The sequence below is a fragment of the Vombatus ursinus genome, unplaced genomic scaffold (assembly GCF_900497805.2).
Source record: "Vombatus ursinus unplaced genomic scaffold, bare-nosed wombat genome assembly UNPS02014778.1, whole genome shotgun sequence".
In the NCBI taxonomy this organism is placed as follows: Eukaryota; Metazoa; Chordata; class Mammalia; order Diprotodontia; family Vombatidae; genus Vombatus; species Vombatus ursinus.
The window spans coordinates 27361379-27386926 of record NW_020954556.1 but is presented as its reverse complement, the minus strand read 5'-3'; the positions used below and the strand labels follow the sequence as shown (position 1 = coordinate 27386926).

At 36.4% G+C, this 25548-nt stretch overlaps 1 protein-coding gene across 1 annotated transcript in view; it reads right to left on the bottom strand.

Moving 5' to 3' along the window:
- The window catches only part of WDPCP (WD repeat containing planar cell polarity effector), a 361203-nt gene that overhangs the window by 183658 nt on the left and 151997 nt on the right, over positions 1 to 25548 (bottom strand). Inside the window, exons 7-9 of the mRNA XM_027865293.1 lie at positions 23457 to 23571; positions 17695 to 17828; positions 13921 to 14112 (exon numbers count right to left, since the gene is read on the bottom strand). Of these exons, the coding sequence (XP_027721094.1) occupies positions 13921 to 14112; positions 17695 to 17828; positions 23457 to 23571 (441 nt within the window). The remainder of the gene's footprint in view (positions 1 to 13920; positions 14113 to 17694; positions 17829 to 23456; positions 23572 to 25548) is intronic.

Genomic DNA, 25548 nt, shown 5'->3' with positions numbered 1-25548 from the left:
CTAATATGTGCCAGGCACTGGAGAAACAAGTAGAAAGAGTAGAACAATGACTGCTCCCTGAGTTGACATTCTAACGGGAACAGGGGAAGAGAAGTACAAATAAAAACATACAGTATAAATATAGGCTGAATAAATACAACTCTGCACAAAATATTTAAATAGTTTGGGAGGAAGAGGCAATAGTGGCTGAAAGAATTATGAAAGGCTTTATGAAGAGGATAACGTATGAGCCAAGTAACAGGAAGAGAGGCTCTCTGTGAGGCAGATGGAATGAGGGAATGCATTCTAGTCATGTGAAAAGGCCGGTGCAAAGGCACCAAAATGACAAAAGGAATGTGTGGAACAGCAAGAAGACTAGTTTATCTGGAGAGAAATGTTCAGTGAGGCTGGATGAATAAGTTGGGGACAGGTCGTGAAGGGCTCTAAAAACTAAACAAAGGAGGTTATTTTTTATCTTGGGGGATAAAACTCCCACTGGAATTTAGCAAGTATAGGAGAGGCAAGGTCAGAACAGAATTTAAGGGAAATTAATTTGGCAACCATGTGTTAATTTGGCAACCATGTGTCGCATGGACTAGAGGAAGGAGAGTTGTAAGGCAGACAGACCAATTAGGAGGCTGTTGCAGTGAAAGCATTTCTTAATCAAGGAATCGCTATACTAAGGGCATGCCTCATACTGCCATCTCTCGAAAGAACCAAAGAAAAGATCATAGCAAAACCATTCCCCAAACTCAAAAACTCATGGATATTGCCAATTTAATCAATTTGTTTATGTGAAAGAATATGAAAAAAGAGAAACCTTAAATATTAAACTACTCTCTAACATGTCTTTCAAAGAGATAATGGCAAATCATGAATAAACAGTCAAAAAGGGGGTGTGGGATTCAAGAACAAGAGGAATCAGAATATTATTTCATTACTATATAAATGAGAAAACCCAAAAAGTAAGTTATCACAAACAAAAATGCCAGCCAACTGAGGTGCGAATTAGTAAGTGCTAATCTTTAGGATATTAGATTAATAATCTAATGCTCAATTGTACCTATGATATCATCAATTTGGGAGTTCCTTTTGATAATGAAGAGAGCAGCCCACTCATGCCTGCCCATCCTAGGCAACTTTTGTTCAAGTTTTACCAAAAGTTTGCCAGAAGGGGTCTTCCCCAGATAACAGAGGCCTATCTTGATTTCTTCCAACATCATGAGGACACCAGTAGAACACTCTGGCTGTCCACCTGTCATCTCTCATTCATGCCAGCCCATCTTCTCTTCTAGTCATACAGATCCTTCAAGACTGTTCTTTTATAGAGTAGCCCATCAATTATATTTTGCAGCCTTCTCACACTCACTATGCATCTCTCTATTGCTGTTGATGTGATACTCATTTTTAGTTCGTCAGAATCAGTGGCATTCCAGGCATTGTCACCACGTAGCAATCAATCAATCATCAACTAGTATTTATTAAATGCTGTATGTGTTAGGAACTGTGCAAATCTCTGGGGATACAGCAAATTTTCTTAAATGTCAATAAAAGAAGGGCCTTTGCTTTCATAGAGAATTTGGTGTCAGTTAACGAGCTTTGTGTTTTCCCCAAGCAATCCAGCCCATTCTGCTCCTTCTTTTCTAAGGCTGAACCAAGCCCGTTGTCTATTGGTACTATCTGTCCCAAATAAACACATTATTGAATAAACTCTGTAGTATGTTAAAATGCATGTTGGAATCTGGACAATAGACGTTCTCTATCTACTTAGTCTTATCTGTGTATATGAATCATGGGCCAAAAACCTGTGAATGATTCCATCTATTCTGTACATATCTTATATTTACCTAGTTATTTATGTCTCCCTACTTAAAATGCAAGCTCATCGAAGACAGGGACTGGTTTTTTTTTTTGTCTTTCTTTGTATTTCCAGTGCTTAATAGAGTGGCTAGTACATAGTAAGAGCCTTAGAAAAGTTTGTTGACTGATTACATATTTCTTCCAGGAGACTCTGCAATGAGTTGGGGTTTGATGCAATCAAGATCAATGTCCAATACCAACAAGAGTATCTGGAGAACTTCGCCATCCAACAAGGAATTTTTACTTGACCTGGACTCCTCCAATCACAATAGTGAAACTCTTTGTCAGGCCTACACCTCCTTGCTTTTTGCCTCACTTGATTTTTAACAATAAGCACAGTGGGATTTTATATTCTCTACATGTTTTAACTAATTGAGAGATGATTAAGGTGTGGACTACTGTTGAAAATTGCTTTCAAAAGTCTGCTAGTTCTTTATGAGTGTTCTCATCTAGGAGGGCTTCAGTTTTGGCACTGATGACTCCTGTAAAGATTTTATAAAGATGGGAGGGTAAGTCTACCGGTCAGTAGTTATCAATGTTCTTTCTGTCACCTTTTGCAGTTTTGATAAGATCCAAGATTTTCCCCTTGCCTTTGTTATCTTTCCTTCCATCTGATACCTTGTATATCAGTCCCTTAATTCCCTCACAATTGTTCTATGAGCATAAATCTCTCTCTGTTTCTTTTTCTTTCCCTGTCTCTGAGAAAACAGAAGTGAACTGGGCAGCCCTACCCTGTCTCTGTTTAGTTATCATTATATCGTGTGTTCCAAACAGTGGTCCTATCCATTCCCTGATGACTGACTGAGAAAGCATTTATTAAGCACTTGCCAGGTGCCAAGCACAGTACTAAGCATAATGCTAAGCCCGGGATTAAAAAATAAAAGCAAGACAATTCTTCCTCTCAAAGAACTCATACACTAATTGAGAGAGACAAAACATTTTATAAAAGAGTTCAGCTTCAGGAAGGGAGGGAATAAACATTTATTAAGCAACTGTGTCAGGAACTGTGTAAGAGCTTTACAAATATTATCTCATTTGATCCATGGGAGGTAGATATTATTATTCCCATTTTACAGATGAGAAAACTGAGGAAAACAGCAGTTAAGTGACTTGCCCAGTGTCACACAGCTAGTAAGCATCTGAGGCTGGATTTAGACTCAGGTCCTCCTGATCCCAGGCCCAGTGCTCTATCCCCTGTACCACTAGCTGCCTCTTCAGGGTAGATGGTAAAGCCCAGAGGATCTTAGGGTACAGTAGCAAGGCAGATTTTAATCTCTCCTATTAAAATGTAAGTTCCTGGAAAGTAGGGATTACTTTATTTACTGTATTTATGTGCCTAGTGCCTAGCATAGTGTCTGGTACGTGGTAAGTGCTTAAAAAATATTGGATCTCATCCCTAACATATAACATATAATAGGTGCTTAATAAATGCTTTAGTTTTTCTCCCCCTGTGGTATGAGCAGCAATGCAGGACAAGGGGCTTCTAGTGCCCTCATCCATCCCCATTGGGAAGTGAGTCTGAGGGGAAGAGTAGGACAGGTGTTCTGGGTTCCTGTAGGGGTGGAGATTGATGGGGGGAGTCAGTGGCCAGGTGGGAAGGGGAAAGGAAGACTGGGGGATAGGGATTCTCGCTCTGACAGGCTCTTTAGTGCCCAAATGAACTGTGGTTCCTCCTTCAATACAGATTTTTTAAAAATCTCTCTTTTTTTTTTTTGGTAACCTTAGGCCTTGCCAGCCTCACCTCATTTTAAGTTCTAGCACTTGACATCCATTCTGTTTTGCTTTCCTTTGCTTTTATCTTCATTACACATTTTAAAAAATATATAAATTGCTTGGTGAATCCTCTGTGTATTCACATATCTTTTCTGACAACTCCAGTTTTCCCTCTTCATTAGAATGCTTTATTTCCCTTTGGGTCTTCAGAATGTAATCCTTGAGAGCTTACCCCTCCTGGGCTGACTTCTGATATAGCATTGTAGTCCATGGCATCCTACCTACCTTTCCACTGAACCCTTTAAAGTCTGCTCTCCTGAAATCTAGCATGCAAATCAGATTATGCCCAGCATGTCCTTTTCTATCACAAACTCTAGGGAGAAATTATTTCCCCTGAAGTTCCCAACATTTTCACTCCTGCTCCCCTCAAAAAAAAAATTCCAGTTCTTTCCTCTTAGCAAGAATCAGATCCAGAATAAAAGTCTCTCTTGTGATTTTTTCCATGATGAAATATTAATTAAGGCAAGCTGAAATGTCATTAGCTGAAACGTCTGATGTTGACAGAAAGACATCAGATAATGCTAGCATATGTCTGGATAGTTTAAGTCCTCTATCACTATTATATCATGCCTCTGGGCCAGGCTAATGACCCATTTCCCAAGTTGAGAACTGAGGCTGAGGAATTGGGACTGACTTAGAGAACAGTAGGATTCATGTCTCCCATTTCACACTGATCCAGAGCATATGCTCACTGTGTGGAATGGTGGGTAGATTAAATTCAAGTAAGTTAAATGTGCATATGATGTGGTTCTACAACATATCTTGTATTTATGCATTTGTGAACATATTTTATCCCCTCAGTGAAACCTAAGTTCCTTGAGGGCAGGACTCTACTATATTTGTATCTCATCCCTAACATATAACAGGTGCTTAATAAATGCTTTAGTTTTTTCCCCCCCCAAAATTTATTTAAAATCAAAGAACCTGGGTTTGAATTTTAGTTCTGACACTGAATAACTGTGTTAACTTAGGCAAGTCATTTAATCTCTATGAGCCTCAGTTTCATCATCTGTTAAGTGAGGATAATACTACCTATCTTGTAAGTTTTTAGAAAAGGACTTTGTGCATAGTCTTTTAGACTACAGGGTGATAAATAGGCCTTTGCTCTAGGATACCAACAAAACTTCTTGTTTCTCAGAACTGAGGCAGCTAAGTAGCACAATGGATAGAGTACTGGGCCCAAGTGAGGAAGAATTGAGCTCAAATCCAGCCTTAGACACTTACTAACTGTATGACTCTAAGCAAGTCATTTAACCTCCCTGCCTTAGTTTCTTCAACCCCTCCCAGGGTTGTTGTGAGGATCCATATTTCTAAAGTGTTTAGCGCAGTTCCTGGCACATAATAAATCTACTTCATAAGTACAAGCTAAGAGAGGTGTGGCTGGAAAATGGTTAGTCTGGAAAACATCTGGAGGATTTTGAGGACAAGTGAGCCCAGTATGAGTCAATGATGTGATACGGCAATCAATAAAACTAATGTAATTTTAGACTGAATTAAGAGAAATACAGTGTCTAGGAATAGGATGATTTTCTCTAGATCTGAATGAATATTGTATTGTTTTAACATAAGAATAGGACATATCTTGTTTGAAGCATATCTAATGCATCATTCTGCTCCAATGAATCAAAAGTTTTGGCTTTTTGTATAGTCAGTAAACAAGAAGTACCACATGATGTTGCATATTCCAAACCTTTCAGTCTAAAGGACTGCATAGGAGAAACACATAAAAGGTATCATTATAGTTACTGAAAAAGTAGTTGGGAAGGTCATGCATCAAAAGTGAGAAATAACCAATATACTCCACTGGGATCTCTATAATGCCAAGAAATCTGGAGAAAGCCCAGTATGGAAAATGGATCGCCTGTCACAGATGTAGAAGAGCACCTGGATAAGAGTTACATAGATGGGGTAAGAAGTCTTGGTGATGTGATCTGTACTGGAGACAGCACCCACATGACTGAGATCACAGTATCATCTTCAAAATATCAAAGTGTCATCAGATACTTAATCATCAGATCATCAAAATGTCAAATCCTCTTAATTGAGAGTAAAGAGGCAATGTGCTTTTGTTATAAGAGCACTGGACTTGGAAACAAAATAACTGCATTAGAACGCCTGCTTTGTTACTACCTACCCTGTGAACATGTGTGAGTCATTCACACTGCCTGTGACTCAGTTTCTTTTTTTTTTCTTATCCTGAACTTAAACATCAGTGAAAAACACATCAGACCACAAAAAGAAGACTGTATTTGAAACCATGAATCTCCATTTCACCTTGATCCTTTTTGGAAAAATCATGCAACAAATTCCACCTTCAAATTGTCACTTTCAAAACTGTCCTGTGCATTTCTGTTTCCTTCTAACTTCCTTTTGCTCTCTTCTCAGTATTTAATTTTTTTCAGTGGTGCTCTTTTTGCCTCACTAATACTAACCTACCTTCTCTCTCTTTCCTCATTCCCTTCCTTATCCCCACTTCTAATTAAAAACCAGAGAAAGAAAAAACAAAACCTTATAACAAATAAGCATAACCAAGAACAATGAATCTTCACCGTGGCCATGTCCAAAAAATGTATGGCATTTTCTGCACCTTGAGTCTATCATAAAGTGGGTAACATGCATCTAGATAAGTCTGGAGACATGGTTGGTTATTGCATTGGGCAGAGTTCTTGAGTTTTTTACAGTTGTTGTTTTTTTTTTTTTCCATTTCATGCTACCTAGGATTCTCTGAAATATTATTTTTTTGTAGTTTCTTGTGGTGAAATAATATTTCATTAATTCAAACACCACAATTTGTTCAGGCATTCTCAAGTTGATGAGCCCTTATATTCTAGGTCTTTGCTTTTCTCCCCACCCCACTCCCTTCAGGATTAGGAAGTTTGTCTAGCTCCAGGTTATTTTCTCTACCCTAATCCTCCACTTCTAATGCCTTCTTGTTTTCCTATTGAGTTCCATGCCCGTGCTCCCAAATTTCGAGTTCAACCTTGTTTTGTCCAATTTAGATAAGAACAAGGTTCATCTGATACCTACCCCACCTCCTTCCTCCATGTTTGTTTATTCTTCTCTAGAATATAGCTCTTTCCAACTGCTCAAATAAATTTGTCTTCCCAGTTTTCTATTTCCTCACTTACTCAGCTATTGTCCCTTTGTTAGAAATGCTTGAAAATTATCCACTCCATCCAAGATCCATTTTCCCCCTTCAAGATTATACTTAGCTCTGCATGGTGAACACACTCTTACTTATAAGCCTATATTCTTTGTCCTTTGGAACTTTGTATTACAAGATCTCTTCTTGTTTATAGTAGAAACTTCTAGATCTTCTGTGATCCTGACTGTGGTTCCTTAGTATTTGAATGGCATCTTTTTGAACATTAATAGTATTTTTTGCTTGACATAGGAACTCTGAATTTTGGCCATGATATTCCTGGTACTTTTCCATTTGGGGTTCTCCTTAATTGGTGATTGATGGAATCTTTATACCATTACTTTGTGCTCTGATTCTAATTGGTCTAGATTTCATTTGTGATTTTAAAAAATACAATGTCCAAGTTTTTTTGTGGTTTTTAGGGAATCCAGTGATTCCTAAGTTGTCTTTCCTTGACACGTTTCCACACACATAAACATGTGTAAATGTATATGTGTATGTATATATATGTGTATATATTGTGTGTGTAAGTATGTATACACATATACATATATACATATGCATATGTATCTCAGATATCTTCTTTTTCCTCTTCTATTCTTTTTCAACCTTTTGATTTTGTTTTCATTTTTCTTGCTGTCTCATGGAATTACTGACTTATTGATCTGGGTATAGCCTATTCCAGTTTTTAGGGAGTCCATGTGCAAGGTTCACTTCCTGTTCTTCTAAGTCATTCATCTTCGTTCCAATTCCTTCCTCCAGAGCTTCCATTCCTTTTTCATTTCTTCTAGATACTCATATAATCTTTGTGGAAAGTTTTTTTTTTCTTTGAATCATTGCTTGGAATTAGTACAACTATTCTCTTTTTATGGGAGTATCTTTAGATCTACAACAATTTTTAATATTCTGATTGCTATTTTCTTTGATTTACTTATGTCTCCAGCTTTAGTTTCTGAATTGGGAATTGGTGTGTTGTGCTAGGATCAGGCTACATCCTCCAGGATGGTAGGCCCTGCTTGGTTTTGCTCTTGGACCCTGGGTTCCTGTATTGACCTCTATCTCTTGGGGTTAAGCCCCCCAAGATCTTTGAGATTCCAAGGGCTGAATCTTTATGTCATCTCAGAATAGAAGTTAAGGAACTTGGAGTCCCAGGCAATTGGGTTACCTGGATATGAAAGCTGCCACCCAATCCTACTCAACAGCTGTTTCCCAAAGGCTTCCAAGGCTTCCAAGGCTTCCACCCTTAGGCTTTCTGCACTACCCTTCCCAGGGCTTTCTGACCACCATGGGACTTTTTCAGGAGGTCCTTCTCTCTTGATGTCTCTAGAAACAGCCTTGCAGGCTACAGGTATCTCTGGCCATTTGCTGGTCTTGCTGGAAAGCTGCTGGCTTATTTGCCTGAGCTGGTGCTGGCTGTGCTGGTGGCCCCCTTTCCAATTGCTCACAGGCTTCTGCCTGAATTCTGTGTAGTTTTTAGGTGGAAGAATTCACTGTAGTTTCTCATTGAATTTCATCATCATTATTCAATCCTGATGTGAATTTCAGCTTTTTCCTAGAGATATATATGTGACCCAGGTAATCTGTTTCCCATTCAGATAGCCATCTTCGCGAGAAGTCACTGCCTTAATTTTCATATCTGTAAAATGGTACCCTTACATAATCTACCAAATTCTCATGGCTGCTGTGAAGAGTACATTGTAAACCATAAATCATCACATGGACATAAGGTACTGATATTAACTAAAATTATAACAAATATTTTAGAATATCATCTAAAAAGGGCAGAATTGGGGCATATTTTTATTTTGTTCTTATTAGTAGTTAATGGACTTCTCTAGCTAATTAGAATAAAAGCCAAAAGGCACTCAAACACTAAAATGAAAACTCAAAAATCAGAATACTTAAAGAGAATGAATTTGATCTTTTAATAGGATATTAAACCTCTCAGCTATAGAACTTTAAGGAGAATTTTCTCCCTTCCTTCCACGTAAACAGATATAAAATAAAATAACACTGACTAGTCCATATAGTAAACTTTTAAACGCAAAGGCAAAAATCATTGTAGTCTTTTTTTTTTGCATGATGAATAATGGATAAAGCTTACATAATTAATCAAATAAGATTTTTAGCAGTGGATTCTAAGCAGAAAATTGGCTTAATGAAGAGATAAAAGAGAAAACAAAAAAATAGAAATAAGTTCTCTGTGACTGAATTATCTTTTTCAGAATGAAAAAATGTTGATTTTTTTTTTTGGATTTAAGAAAACTGCTACTTTAATTTCACACCATAAACTTCTATAACACATACCATAATTAGTGGGACCTGTAATGTACTCAAGGAAAAAAATGGTTTTATGTGTAAAAGTCACAAGGACGAGAAATAAAAATGTTTTTTATATTAACTCATTTAAAATAAGAAATTAAGTTCTCAAAATCAAATTTCTTATTTATTGTATATTTACAGTTCAACCTGAAGAAATCTTCAGCTTCATTTCTATTTTTCCTAATTTTCTTTGTGATATATCATTATCATATTGGTTCTCTTTAATTCATCGAGCTTTGAAGATAATGTGACAAGTGGAATAAATTGTCCTCAGTTTTTATTTAGGGTAGGTCTTTTGATAATTCAATTCCAGATATTTTATAATTTATTCCAAATACTGTAATGATTCTAGGATATCTCACCCATAAAAGGTCAAGTTTTTTAGCAAGTTTGAGATACAATAGCACACAAACTTTAGCTACTAAGCCTAAGAACTATCTTCAAGGATAAGGAAATATGGTAATAATCTCATAGAAGAAAAACCTGATTATGACTCATGTGATATGATTCATAAAAGCAACAAATACAGTAAAAATCAAAATATGACTAAATTAGTAAAGGAAAAGATCTGGAACTGAACGGGTTATTTGTTACGAGGATCTGTGATTTCTCTGATGTGGAATATAGATCCTGATATATATATATATATATATATATCTTCACTAATATAGATCCTGATTGCTCTTTATTTATCTTCTTTGACTGTCTTCATGAGTTATCATGGCTGAAACAATTTATTACCTTGTGATCAGCCTTCTAAGTGATGGATCTCTTCAAGCTGAGCGAGGCTAGCCAACTGATATATCAACAAAAACTTTTTAAGTGCCCACCTGATGCCATGGAAGATACAAAAACAAAAATGAAAATTTCTTGACTTTCAAGGAGTTTACAGTGGGGTGGGGGAGGGGGAGCAGGAGATGACTTTATGTAAATAAGTACATGCAAAGTAAGTATCAGGTGCTTTTTTGAGGGGAACATCAGCAGCTAGCAGCAGGACGGTGGGGATGGAAATCAGGAAAGACGTCACATGGAAGGTGGTGTGTGAGCTAAGTTGTGTAGGACCACTAGTGATTCTAAGTGGCAGAGATGAGGAGTGAGTACATTCCAGGAATTGGGGAAGCCTGTACAAGGCACAGAGATGAAAGATGGAACATTTTACGTTCCTCAGACGTGGCATTCTATTTCCTCAATTATGTGCCCATCTATGCCTTTACAACCTGCATGTCCCCTCTCCATATTTTCCCAAAAGTTTCTCACAGGATTCACTCAATATGCTGGAGGACTTCATTACTTTCTTTTAATATCATGAGGATACTAACAGAGCATGAGGACTGTTGGTCAATTATCTCTTACTCTCACCATGTGACCTGCCTATCATTTTTGCTTACTTTTTTTGATAAAAAAATCCTTTCTACCTCTTGAATGAATGAATGAAAAAGCATTTATCAAGAACTTACTATATACAAAGCATTGTGCTGAGCATTAGGGATATAAACAGAAAAGCAAGATAGTCCCTGCTCTCAAGAAAGCTCATATTCTAATGGAGGAGACAACATATATGTATAGTTTCAGCTGCAAGTCAGATGGAAAGGTCCCATGGTCCTTAGGATGCAGCAGTAAAGCAGATGACAATACTTCTTTAACATCACTGAAAAATCAAATCAGTTTCTGATGTTGAACCATTTAAAAGCACCAAGGACTTTGGTGGCAAGGACCTTCTTTTCTGGGTCTTCAATAGCTGTGACTGTAATACCTGCAGGAGCAGTTGATGGGCTATGTCCTACACAAGGGTTGCCTCCCAAGATGATGGCTGTGAGGGCTAGTCTGGAAGGATTGCTAATTCCAAGGCTCTGGGGGTCAGGGTCCTGGGCTATCTCTATCAGGATCTGAAAGGAGGTGGTGGTCAAGGTAGTGGGGGTTGTAGGACTTGCCTGGCACATGTTATCCTCTCTCTCTCCCTCAGAAGAGGGTGGTGCTTGCCTGGTACTTCAGCTGGGTGGGTTTTCCTTCCCTATGGATTGCAGTTAGTTGGCAGTTCGTGGGGTTGGCTGGCCCCTTCTCCAGAAGAGTTGTCTTCCACAGAGGATGCTGTGAGGACTGGACTAGAAGCAAGACTGGTGGTCTGGGAGGTGCTGCCACTACCAAGGATCTTATGCCCATCTTCCTGCTGGTGGTAGTTGGCCAGTAATGGTTGTCAAAGGTGGTGAGGAAGTGTGGCCCTTCTTCTCTTCTCCCTCATTCTCCATAATTCCTTGATGTTATATATTCTGCATTCTTAAAGTGTACCTTTCTGTGCTCTCTGCATGAGCTTCAAACTTGAATACTTCAGAGACTGGTCAGTGACTCAGAGTCATATAATCATCCATAAGAAAGAATACTACCTTTGGATGCTGGAAACCAACTCTGCCAATTCCATGGAGAGCCTGTGAACCATCTCTTCATTAAGTTGCAACTTCTTCCTGTTTGCCAGTTTCATTTATAATGAAAATGTCAAGATTAATATAATTCAGTTCATCCAGTAATAAGCCTCTTTGTTGGACACCAGACAAAGGTCTCACATTTAGAGTACTAGTAGCTGTTAATGTTTGTAGATGGTCTAAAACCTGCTATTCTTAGCACCTTCTGCCTCATTTTCTACAACTTTGCCACCAGCACTGCAGTGGAGAAGGGAGCCAGTCACAAAGGTAAAAGAGTCATTTTGTATTTTCCTTTATTCTGTAAGTTGACATTGCCAAGAGAATTCAATACCAAGTAGCCTGATGAGCATCTCTGTACTTGGCTAGGCTGGTCTTCAAAAAGCAGACAATGTTATGCCAGGCTCAAAACCTTTTTATAGCATGATGGAAATAAAAGAGCCTAGAATACACTGGAATAGCTTTCAAAAACCCAGTCACTTCTATGTCATTAGGGCCCACAGTTCTATCTCAAGAATTCTCAGGGATTGTGGGAATATTGGTAAGTAGAAGAGTCCTGATCTGTCACCACTCTGTTGTGAAATCTCTAAAAATGCACCAGCAGGAACAGTGAGTCCTTCATCCTGTCTAGGACTTCAGAAATGAATGACAAAATCATACAAAAGCTCAATCAGTCAACAATAAGCACTTATTAAGCACTTACTGTGTGCCAGGTGTTGTGCTAAGTGCTTTACAAATACTATCTTCACAACAACCCTGGGAGGTAGATGCTATAAAAAAATAAAAGAGAGTCACTGCTTTTAAGGGGCTCACAGTCTAACACACAAACAGCTATGTACGGACAAGATATCTACAGGATAATTTGTAGATAATCAATATGGTGGAGATAAGTCCAGGCAGGCAGAAACCAAAGCATGAAACCAGACAAGGAGAAAAGGTGAGAACAGCACCCAGACAGTCTGGGGCTTAGGCAATGTACCAGAGACATGGCAATAGAGAGGAACAGATCAGTGTCTGGGAAGTGCAGTCCCCCGTGGGCCAGGCAACCCAAACAAAGGCAGAATGGCATACACAACTGAGCTAGGATTTGCACCCAGATTTTCTTGATTGCAAATTCTGCACTCTCAACAATATGCGACAGCAAGTGGATTTTCATTCAGCTACTATTAATTGAACTATATGGTCTGTGAGGTCACTTCCAAACCGGAGATTCTGTGATTCTCTCATCATCCAGATTCATGACTTCAGTTATCCTTGACTCTTCCCTATCCTTCACCGCCCCCCCACACACACACCTACTCATTAGACAATTCTGATTCCACCTCCACAATGTTTTCGGTAACGTCCACTCTGCTCTATACTCCTTGTTCTATTTCAGAATCACTTCATCTCTCACCTGGACTCTCAGAATAACCTACCACCTGGCTTTCCTGCTCCCAAGCTGTCCCCTTTCCAATCTATCCTCCATCCAACTGACAAAATAATCTTCTCCATTCTGTGCCATTCTTCTGCTCAAAAAACCTTCAGTGGCTCCCCCTGCCTATATGAAAAAATATGAATTCCTGAGGCTGGCACTTAAGGCCCTCCACAGTCTGGTCCCCATCTACCTTTCCAGCCTTATTTCATACTAGTCTCTCTCACAAACTCCATGTTCCTGCCAAACCGATTAAATGTGTTCCAGAAGCCTAAATTCCATATTCTAATTCCACATCTTCACGCATGCCTTTGCCCAAGCCCAGAAAGTATTCACTTTCATCTCTGCCTTGTAGAATCCTTGTCAACCTTGGAGGCTCAGCTCATGTGCCATCTTTTACAAAAAGCTTTCTCTAGTATCTCCAGCTGTAATCCCCTCTGTCTCCTCCTTCTTCCTCATACAGTACAGGACTGTTCCTTTTTTCTCCTTATATTCTCAGCCTCTAGCACAGGACTTTGAACATGATAGGCACTTTAAAACATTTATCAAACTGAACTGAAAGGTCTGGACCAGACGATTTCTAAGATGTCTCCCAGCTCTAAACCTTTTGCCCGTTTTGTGATTTGGTAGTATCAATAAATCTTTGTTGATATATATTATTGATGGAGAAGTTTTGACAGTTTGAAGAGGATGTTAATTAACAGAAATGCAAGTATGAAATTATGATAAGACTGAAATGTTAGGTGATCCCAGAAATGTATGGGGGCATGCTGTCCTTTCCATTCATATCTAGCTATATTTTTAAAGGGTTAAAGAAAATACATTATAGCATTTAGGAGAAATGCTACTAAAAGAATGACATTGATTTCAGGACAGAAGATCTTACTACACTGCAAGGTTATCATATTTGGTCTTCAAAATATATCCATACATTTTATACTCTGTAGAAATACATTTCAGTTTAAAGTATTTCCCTTACCAGAACTGACCGAGAATAATAAAACAATGAATCTTACCTCCAGTCTTCCATGGTTACAAGCTAGTAAGAACAGATTGGCTCTGTCCTTTTCACTAGAAATAGGAGACCAAGGCCAAACATCATCACTAGCTGTTTCCCACCAACAAATGACCATATCTTGAATACAATTGATAGCTAGATGACGTACTATTCTCCGGGATATTGGGCCAGGTATTTCCAGGTAGGATATCTAAGGTATCAAAAAAGGAGAGGGGAGTACAAGAAACACTTATTTTTTTAAGTGAAAACCCCTCAAAATACAACAAGAATTAAACTGTCTTCTAAACATGTAGATTCTACATAAACACCCATAAAAATACATGTTAAATATGTTCTTATGTGTCAAAATTTTTCAAATTCTTTTGACATATCTAAAAAGATAAATGCTCAAAATTTGCCATTTTTAGTTGAAGGAATAAAAAGGAACAACGTGGGTTCAGAAGGGATTTTCTGTAGTGACTCTAATCAATACCAAAATGTACAGTCATGGTTGCTTGACAGCATCGACCTACAGACAGGATTTAAGATCAGCAATATGAAATGACAAGTTCAGTGCTGCCGACCAGAAGCCTCTGACGACTGTTTCAGACACAACAGCTAATGGTTAAAAAGAAAAAAAAAACCATGACAAAAGAAGAAAGGATATTTGGCAAATATTAGCTTGAGGAATTTATAAATATATTACATATACATGCACACACATAGATGCTGCATGATGGAAACAAACAACAAATTACGAATGTAAAGTTTATGCAGCTCATAAGGACTGTGCTTCTATTTTTCAGGAAGGATTTGCAGAATTTATTATTCAAACTATGTTATTTTGGAACACGGTTATTTGAAAACATGAACAGTGCACCACATCTGGGTGACACATGCCAAGGAAATATAGATTGCACTGCATTTCTGCTTAAGGAATTAATGGAAGGTTGATAGCTAGGAAGAAAAAAAAACTATCTTGCCATTGCTGGTCAGCAATAATCGAACCACTTTCTGGGGATTAAGCGCATGGCTAAGCCTACTGGACCAGACACTAGCAAAGGGCAGGGGGTCCTCTTATCAGAGAAATGCTTCTGGAGCCAGTCTCACTACATGACAGATTGCTTTCATATTCCTGTCTGCAAGGCAACAAAGGATGGCAGTAATGCGATAATGCCAGAGTGCAATGGGTGTTAAGAACCCGTTGCATTTATGTATTGTATTTAGTAAATAATCAGGCTCATCCAAATTGTGATCTCACCACTCAACCAAGGCCATTAAAATCAAGGTTAATGCTTTAATAATCCTTTGCTTTTTTAAAAAATATGGTCAAAAAGAACCCTTTTCTATTTGCATGGCCATAATATTATTGACCTCTTCATCCTCTGAATACACATCAAAAGGAACTGAAATCAAAGTAATTACCAATGTTGTTCTCTCATGGTAAACATTTAACTCCTTGTACTGTTTCCTCACTGTTCAGTAAATTGAAATGGATTAAAAAGCCATAGAAAGAAAAACTTGTTACAGGTCAATAGTTTCAGTATTTTTACCCTACAATATTCTTTGCCAAAATTATTTGCATTTAAAAGAATTCATGTATGGCAAATTTGTAAAATAATGGAATAATCACACTTTAGTTCCCACTTTTGCTTGGGCAATTTCTTAAAAAAAACCTCAAATGGACAATTACAGAGACTTATGTGTGTTTTATGCTTTTAAGTATAAATTAAAATCTGCATATAACTCCCTAATATTATTATTTTGTCTTAGTCTACTTCTGATGTAAAAGAAAAAAAACAGTGGCCATTAAAAAATGAAATTAGTAGTATCTTTAGAGGAAAAATATGAATTTCTAGAAATGCTTTGGAAAACTGGTATTCCTTCAATTCAAAGACAAAAATACAAAAAGGGAAGTAACTGAATAATTATCACCTCTCTTGAACAGCAAGGACTCAATCCTAACTAAGTCTATTTTTCAGAACTAGTTCATAGGAATATATACATTGGAAAAGAAGGTTAGCTAGCCAGGTGACATGAAGGATGGCACGAATTCCAAAGGAAGACCTATAGTGTATTGGACAAATCCTCTACAGAAGATTTATGGAAAGATATGGATATAAATTGCATAAAATGAAATGTCATGGATGGGTTGTGATCTGTAGTGATGGAAAGAGTTTTCTACTTGATGAAATCTTGAATTCATCAAAGCACTGAAGTCCATAAGAGAGTATGATATCTTGACAATTTATCGCTGCTCCCATTGAGAAATAGCCAACCACTAAAGAAGATTATTACAAGACATCTGTCTATACTTGAGTTATGTAAACCAGTCATGCATTAATTTATTTGATAACATTAAAGGTACTTTTAATGTAAGACTTAGCTTTTCTTTTAAAGCAACTCATATGAATTACTACATAGCTTTAAATGCTGGACCATAGCTAGCAATTCTGATGTAAAGATGCATCCCACTGAAAACGCTAATACCTTTTCAATTTTACTAAACAATATATAATCTCTAAAGATTACCACTGTTACTCCATACTGTTTATAAACAGCAAAATTCAGTAACAATCAATTTAGGACACTGGGTGTTAATTCTGATTTACTACCACACTTAAAAGCTCATAAGGAACATATTTCCTTCTTCTTAAAAAAATCACAGTCCTTAAAATCCATTTAGTTTTTTCAATAATCAGAAAAATTATGAAGGCTAACTATCATTCTTCTAAAATCACAAAGTTTAAGTTTCTGGCTATAAAGATGGTGGCTTCTAAAAAACTTACTCTTTGCTAAAAGATGCTGTAAATATGGCATAAGTGTGCATCTTTTTTAAGGAAAGTAGGTATCAGCTCAGTTCCTGGTGAACAGCGAACTGTCTCAAATCCAGCGTTACAGAGGTTGGCTCAATCTCGCAAACACAAGTCAGTGCTGAAAGGAGGCCTTGGACTGAAACAGCCTGGAAAATGTATTAGATACTCATCCTAGGAGACAGTATTCTGTCCAAGCAAGTTAAAATATAATGTGGCAAAAACTTAAATTAAACACATCATTTAAAATAAAAATCTTGCCTTATAGTAGTAAGTCCCTGACACAAGAAAACAAATTACTGAGAGTTAGTGAAGGAAACATACTACTAGTATATGAAGGAATTTTCTTTTTAGATTTTCTCCAGGCATATTAAGGGAGTCTCCACATCCTTCCTTTACTACACTTTTCTATTATCCTTTATAAGTGTTTTCCCCCTCCTTTCTTTCTTTATTCTGTGAAATAGAGACCACAGCAACCTTCCTGGGTGGTGTAGGATGGTGGCTTTAGGAAAGATTATAAAAGTATGTCTACTGTAGCTAGCAAAAAAGTCAGAATATCTAAAGAGATTAAGTATAATTTTCTCAATTATCAGTCCTTGATTTCCAAAAGGTCTGTTAATCTCTGTAAATGTTATTAAACTGCTATTGTTAAAATAAAAACAAGTTTAGTAATAGCATTGTTTCTACTGGAGCAAATTTAGGCCCCAATCACTATCTCCTCTGATAAGTTATATATACATATATATAACATATAACATATAATATAATAAATAATATATACATATAATTAACATACATAAATAATGAATAATATACACACAATTTTCCAAAGGAGATAGATACACATGTATATATGTATATAATATATATGTTCTAGCATGTACTCTAATATATATTATAAATTAGAAATAAAATCAAGTTATTTTCTGCTGTAACAAGTTCCAGTGGCTCATAATAACAATATTAACTGACATCTTTACCTTATACTCTGAGGTGGAGAGTTTTTCAAATCTTTTGTTTATGTCAGGGGAATCCAACTTCTTAGCAAATTGAATATAGCACAATTTATTTTGTTCCAAAAAAGACAAGATGATGAAACTGTCTGTGAGAATAGCTGGAAGACAAATAAATGTGATAATATAATTTCATGGGTTACCAATTTATTAACAACTTAATTATATTTTTCTACTAATTGCAAAAAAAAGAGTAATTTTTCAGGATCAAGTTTTCATATCTTAAAAGACTTAACTGTGACTCTTCGCTTGGGTAAATGAAAATATCTGGAACTATAAATGTCTGTCTTTAAATAACAACATCACCTTCTTGGATTCATCGGTGCTTAGAGACCAATGCTCTCAACTAACTTAATTTTATGGATTTAAAATGAACTAAAAAGAAACTTTCCTCTGGGGTCAGATAAGTTGAATGTCATAAATCATAATGGGAATGAGATGCACACAAAAATTAATCAGATATAATGATATAGTATTAACAAAAACAGCCACCTAATTTTATTCAATGGCACAGGGAAATAAATTTTATTCATAAAATATGTATTACATAAGATAACAACAATAATTCATATGAGAATATTTTATTCTCAGGAGTAAGAGGTCATTTAAAGTTTCATGCATTTTATTTTATTCCTGCGCCCTTTGGTAAAAGCCAGTGAACAACGGTGGATGTACACAATTATAGGAGTCTGGAGAATTGCCAAGGAATCATATTGTTATCTGGTTCCCAAGAGAGAGCATTATTCTGGGTATAAATGAAATAAACTTAAATGAAAAAAGATGATTTCAAGATACAAATGAAGTTAGTTGGTAGTCTCTGCTTAATTCTTAGTGAAGAGGCTTCAGTGTGACAAAATCATCACCATTGCCACAAACGGTACTTTTGTTTGTAGTGTCAACAGAGAGGTCAAGGATTATACACATATGGAAATTGACACTACAATATGGAAGCTTTCCTTTGCATTAAATTGCTATAAGGAAAAGAAATTGCAAGGAAATAATCAGCTATCCCAACCAGATGTTGTCATTATTTGATATTAATAGTAACCTTAGAATTATACAGTACCTTTGAGAATCAAAAATGCATCTCATTTATTCTCATGGTTTTTGTGTGAGGTGGGTAGGCGGTACAAACTGAACGAAATCAGTAGGGCTGTTGGTTAAATATTGATATTTTCTTACTTTTATTCTATTAATTTCCATGATACTCAGTTATGATTGCTTAATTCAAGATAAGGACAATTTTAGCATTTTATCATAATGTATACTTTTTACTGTGTGTAAAATAACACATCTTTGAAAATTTAGTCAATGACTTGAACATTTCTCATATGCTGCAAGCTAAATATAAGGATTTCAACATAATACCTTATGTGGCTTAAATAAAATCAATCAATACATTTGAATCTAATCTTATATTTATAGATATTTATTTATGAATAGAAAATCCAGTCTAGAATCTCTCAAAAGTGATTAATCATAAACTTTTAAAACAATGACATCTTACAGAGATGCAAGAGTAGAGATATTTCATTGGGAGTTGTGTTGACACATTTATTGGCTCATTCACCCACTCTTGTTTTATTCATTCATAATTCAGTTAAGAGTAAAAAATGCTTGAAATGTCAAGAACAATAGAGCCCTCTTTGGGGGGAAAACCATTTGAACATAAAAACTAAACTGACAGTCTATTAATAATGTCTTGTGGGTGTAGTAGTGTGGTATGGTAGAGAGGAGTGTGGCAAAGTCAGAAGAGCATTAAACCTGATGGCCAAACAGCTATGTACCTAGACCCACTGTATATAACTCTATGACTCTGGGCAGCTTACTTAACCTCTGAGCCTCATCTTACATATCTATAAAAGACAATGTGGTGTAGTAGAAACAGCCCAGGACTTGGAGCTGGGAAACTGAGTCTGAATCCTGCATCTGACACTGACTAGCTATGTGACTATGGGATAGTCCCTTAACATTTTTGAGTCCTGGGTTCTGTATCTGTGAAATGGGGATAGTACTTAGTTCTGATGGTTGCTGTGAAGATTGAGTGTGATGATGTTTTAAAGTACGTGGAGAACCTTAAAGCTCTAACCTCTTAAAGTATTATGCAGAGTGTTCCAAAACTTTAAAAGTTCTAATTTATTAGAGCTTAAAACTGCACTAAGACTTTTAAAATAGCCTATAAAAATGTCAGGCATTGCTGCTGTTGTTGTTGGTTTGTTCAGATGCATCCAACTCTTTGTGAGCCCCATGGACCATAGCACACCAGGCCCTTCTGTCCTCCACTACCTCGCAAAATCTGTCCAAGCTCATGTTCATTGCTTTCATGACATATCTATCCATCTCATCCTCTGTTGTCTCCTTCTCCTTTTGCCTTCAATCTTTGCCAATATCAAAATCTTTTCCAATGAATTCCATTTAAGCTTTAGCTTTAGTATTTGTCCTTCCAATGAAGAGTCTGAATTAATTTCTGTAAGTATTGACTGATTTAATCTCCCTGATGTCCAGGGAACTCATTATTATTACTATCATTATTATCACAAAATGAAAATGATTATCTATACTACGCCTATTACTAGTCAGCAGACTGTTACAAGGAAAGGTATTTGGAAATCTAAAAGTACATAACCGTGAGTTTTTCTTATTAATTCCTGAGAGACTCCCCTGTGATTCTGTAGGACAGATATATCTTTAATTACAAGAGCAATTATTGATAATAATTTTTTTTTAAATTCAAGTCAACAAGGAAGTGTGACTTAGTAGGTACAGAGCCAGGATCAGAGTTAGGAAGACTTGGACTGAAGTCCTGACTAACATATAATAGCCATGTGATCCTGAGCAAGTAACTTTACCTCTCTGTCCCAGGCAATTCTAAAAGCTACTGCCAAATTATATTGGAAAAGGGGAGTTTGCTAATTGGGAATTCCTTATACCAATGAAATCACAGGTCTAGAGAAAAAAATAATAAATCAGGTCAGAAGCTTATTGGGAAGGATCACCTTTGTGCTCATATTTCCCAATCCCAATTATCTACAGTTTATCCTGTTTAGATCTACCTTGTACATAGTTGATTACATGTTGTCCCTCCCATCAGACTGTGATGTCCTTGGGACTGCAGAGACTGTACCCTTCTTGGTATCTCTAGCACTTAGCTTAGTGCCTTGACTTACAGTAGGTGCAATAAAGCTTGTTGACTGACTGACTGACCTATTGGCTTTCCTCCCTTAGGATGACCAATAAGTATCAGAAAAATAATGAAAAAAAAGAGATCACTCTCCCGCAGAGTATGACCAATTCACTGTGTCATATAGCTACTAAATCTCAGCGTTGAAGGGCATGTCAAGACCTCCTGCTTCTCATCCAACATTAGAATTCCTTTCATGATATCTCTGCTAACTGAGCACCACTACTTGAATATTTTTCAAATGTCAAACAAAATGGATGATGAAGTACATCAAAGATAAGAGTAGAATCATGTGAAGTTATAGCTGGATGAGTAAACACTCCAGACAAATCCCACTACATACTTTTTTTCCTGAGTCATATGAAATTTAGGTGAGAAAGCATTTATCAAAAGCCTATGTGCTAGAAGCTAGGGACAAAAAAAACAAAGTCAAGGAGTTTACACTCTACTGGGGAACACTAACTTCTTAACGGGATCAGGAAAAGCTTTCTGTAGGCCATGGTTGCAGGAACCCTAGGGATTCCACAATGGGAAGATAAAGAGAGAGAGTATTCCAGGCACAGATGCCAGCTTTGTGCAAGGTGGGAGATGACACAGCATGTATGGGGAAGGGCAAGCAGGCTAGTTTGCCTCGAATTCAAAAGGCATGAGGTGAAGAAATGTAAAATAAGCCTGGAAAGGTTGGTTGACCCCAAGTTGTGAAGGGTTTTAAATAACAAAATAGGAATTTGTAGTTTATCCTAGAGGCAGTAGGGACAAAATGAAGATGAGCAAATATCAGATATTAGACATTTTCTCTCTCTCCCATATTACATATGAGAACTTCACATTTCTTTGGCATTATCACCATGTTCTCTTCTTGGTCCTGACATTTGAACATGAGTATATGAAGCATGATAGAATGTCTTTGGGGACAAGAAAATGCCAGTTTAAGATGCTAACTGTAGTCTCTGTAAAGCCTAGATATAGTCAGAAGTTCTAAAGTTGTTTCTAAAATTCTCATCAAAATCTTTTTAAACTTGAAGATCAGACTTTCCATAACTTGTTCCTAATGAACATAATTTTTAATAGTCACATATGTATTTTTTTTACTTAAATACAGTAGAGTCTCCATAATAACAGAGCTCCTTATTATATGGATCTGGCTTTTTTGGGGGGTTGGTAAGAGGTTGGGGAGCAGGGGGTGGTCCTGAACTTGTGATTTCATTAGTGTACAGAACTCCTTCTACCAACGCAGATCAGCAATTTTCCTGCAATTTCTGAGTTACTTTTGTGTATTGCAGTAAGTCTAATCACATAAATATGTAACAGTGAAATATTAATTTATGAAATGTGTAAGTCCTGTCCTTGTTACTTCCTTAATTATATAAATTTGCATATATGCAGCCTTCTCATGCCCTGTCATGTTTAGATATCATCATGCATTAAGATTACAGCAGCAATTGGGTTGAACATATAACTATATACTGAGATTACTCTGCACCTTTACTCTGCCTTCACAGCATAGATTTTTAAGATTTTCAAAACCAAAATATTAGTGACAAAAACAAATTCCCAATTGTACTTTGTAATGGAATATTAAAAGTTTAACAACGTCCCTTTTGAAAACCAACATGATAGGATAAATAAGTTTTCCAGTGGTGTTTATGCACTTTGAAATTTCCAGTCATTGGAAGTGATCATGAGAGAGGCAACATGGTGTATGTACATCAGAGGCATCACACTCAACCTTGGCTTCATGTGGGCCCAAACCTGGGAAATGTCTAACAAAATAAATGAAAATAAAATACAATACAGATACGTGGTTTTCTAAGTCAATATGCACCTGCAGAAATACGTTTCTATTTAAGTTTGACATCTCTAGTGTACATCAGAATAGACAAAAAGATCAAAAAGACTTGGGTTTGAGGCCTGCCTCTCACATATATTGTTATGGGACCCTAGGCAAATCACATAACCTCTCATCACTCACAGGAAGTTCTGTATTCACAGAGCAAGTGCCAAAAATGCATTGGCAGAAAGTATCTCCTCACTGGGAAATTCCCTATACCAAATGAAATCAGAGGTCCAGTAAAGAGAGAGAGAGAGAGAGATAAAGGTTGAGATCATAGATATCAATGATGTTGATAACAGAATATCAACTGATATTAATATACTTTAATATACATAGCAAATATTTTTCAAATACCATCATAAAGAAACATTGAAGAAATTCATGTCAATTCCCAATTTCCATATTTGTAAGCATTTCCTATCATGGACAAAATTCCAAATATAGATGCATATTTCAAAACAGTTGTATATTTGAAAGAAAATATAAAACACTTCCAAATGTACTTAATGCTTGACAACATAAAAATCAACTTTGATATTAAATACTAGTCTAAAACTTGTGCCTAGTCCCAAGGGTGGTAACTATGGCATTACAAGCAATTACTTGTTGTGTTTTGCAAATCTCCAGTGACAATAATTAGTCTACCTGTTGACAGAGAATTTCTCCTGTTCTATTGTTAATGTAGGCAATTGATTTGCACAAGGCTGTAATTACCATCACTGATGGTGTCGGAGATGAGCTTCCCCACTAGGGTTCTGTCAATCACCACTTTATCCAGCTGTGGCCCAGAAAGGCTTAGGGACACCAACACACCTGAACCAAAAAGAAGCTAAATTCAAATAATCAAGAAAACAAACAAAAAAAAAAGTCAGTTAGTCATGGAACCAGAGTCTTAAAAATAGCATTTCACATATCATGAAATTACAAGAAAAAAAACATAGCTCCACAAAAATTACAGATATGTTCCTTGTTTTTATTCTTTTTGCATGATACAGAATACAGAAAAAACCATGTATTGACCAAAATTACATGAAGAGTTGAGATTATTCCGATTTTGTTAGTAATAAACTAAATGCTTATTTTTATATAAATAATTCATTTTATTTGCATTATAGAAAACACACTAAACAAAAAGTAATTCTATCTAGTATTTGATTATAGAACATCAAAGCATTAAAAAGTATGTAACTTTGGTTGGCATATTCATTTCTATTATACAAATGATTTGTAATGATTATTCAGTTAAGTACTAGAGAGGTCAGAACATTCTATTTATTTTCCCCTTACAGAAATTCACTTTTTTTTCCTTCCTCAAGCCTTAACATATTATTATGAAAAAGAAAAAAAAACCCATAGTTCATACAGCAAAGAGAACTACCTACTTTGTTGTTCCTTAGAATTCTCCATACACCAAAACTGCTATTTCATATAAGTCAATAACTTTAACTTTGTCTGTCACAGATGCAATACAATGTGCACACATTATATTAAATTTTAAATGCTGCAACTTTATAAATACCAAATATCTGCAAACATTCATGGGGAGTCCTGCCTAATAATAGGGAGACAGGTGACATCATTGAGTTTATACTATTTTCTTCCTTCTTCAGTAGTATAACTTGTCCATCCCCAGAGATCCTGAACAGTGTGTAAGTTCAGTGATAAATTCGGTTGAGTGAATTGATCAGCATAATATTAAAACAATGGATGGGGGGACAATTTATTATTTAATAACTAATTCCCCAATTGGGAAATCCAGCTACAAAAAAAATCTCCTTCAGATAGTTTACTATTTTATATAACCTTCCTGGGGAAAAAAAAAACCAACCTGTGTATAATCTCGAAATGTCTATTAGTACACGAAATTTCAGCAATGGAAGAAAACATTTCACTTCCAAGCTAACAGTTATCAGTGCCGATGAGTCACCGTATAACACATGGTACAAGAAGAAAAAAAAAACCCAATGGTTAGTTAACTAATCATAAAAATGCCGGCCAAACCCACAACACAACTAAGATTTTAAACAAAACTGGGAATTCCCCCACCCACTGATCCATCAAGTCCCAGCTAGAGAGGAGAATTCCATGTCAGGACATATTTGAACATGTGTGGGAGACTTTGAAAGAGGGGCATGAGAAAGACATGGAAAGGCCTTATCTATCCCAGGTTCATGAATCAGACAGCAAATTGGAAGGTTCTTTATGATCAACTTGTTTTTGTAATTTTGTCTATAACAAACTCCTCGTCCTCAGGCCCTCAAAAGTGTAGTCTGACTATTAAGAAGAGAGGACTTTAAAGAGTTGTTCTATTTCATGTCAATGTCATGGTGGTGGGGGTGGGGAGAGAAATGAACTGTTGGCTTTGGAGAAGAGAACAAATCATACTTGCTGGCTTTGGAAACCAATCATAATAGGTACATTTCCCCCAAAGATTTCAAAACAATTATCCTTTAAATATAAACTGCTTGTGAAGAATAATTGTGAGCAACCAAGTTATTCTGAGCACTATAGATATTCAAGTCAATTATAAAGGACCTATGAAGGAAGATACTATACACCTCCAGAGAAAAGAACTGATAAATAGAAGTATGCATAATATGGTATTACATATATTTGCAAATCTGCATCATATGGTGACCTTCTCTAGTGCAGAGTGGAAAATGAAGGAAGGAGAAAGTGAAGAACTTAAAATGTAACAAAAAAAATAGAAAAAAAATAAATATAAACTGCTTAACTAAAATATCTGCCCCTATGATATTCAGTGATGTCAAATATCAATATCACCATGATTTGTGAAAAGTCCGTA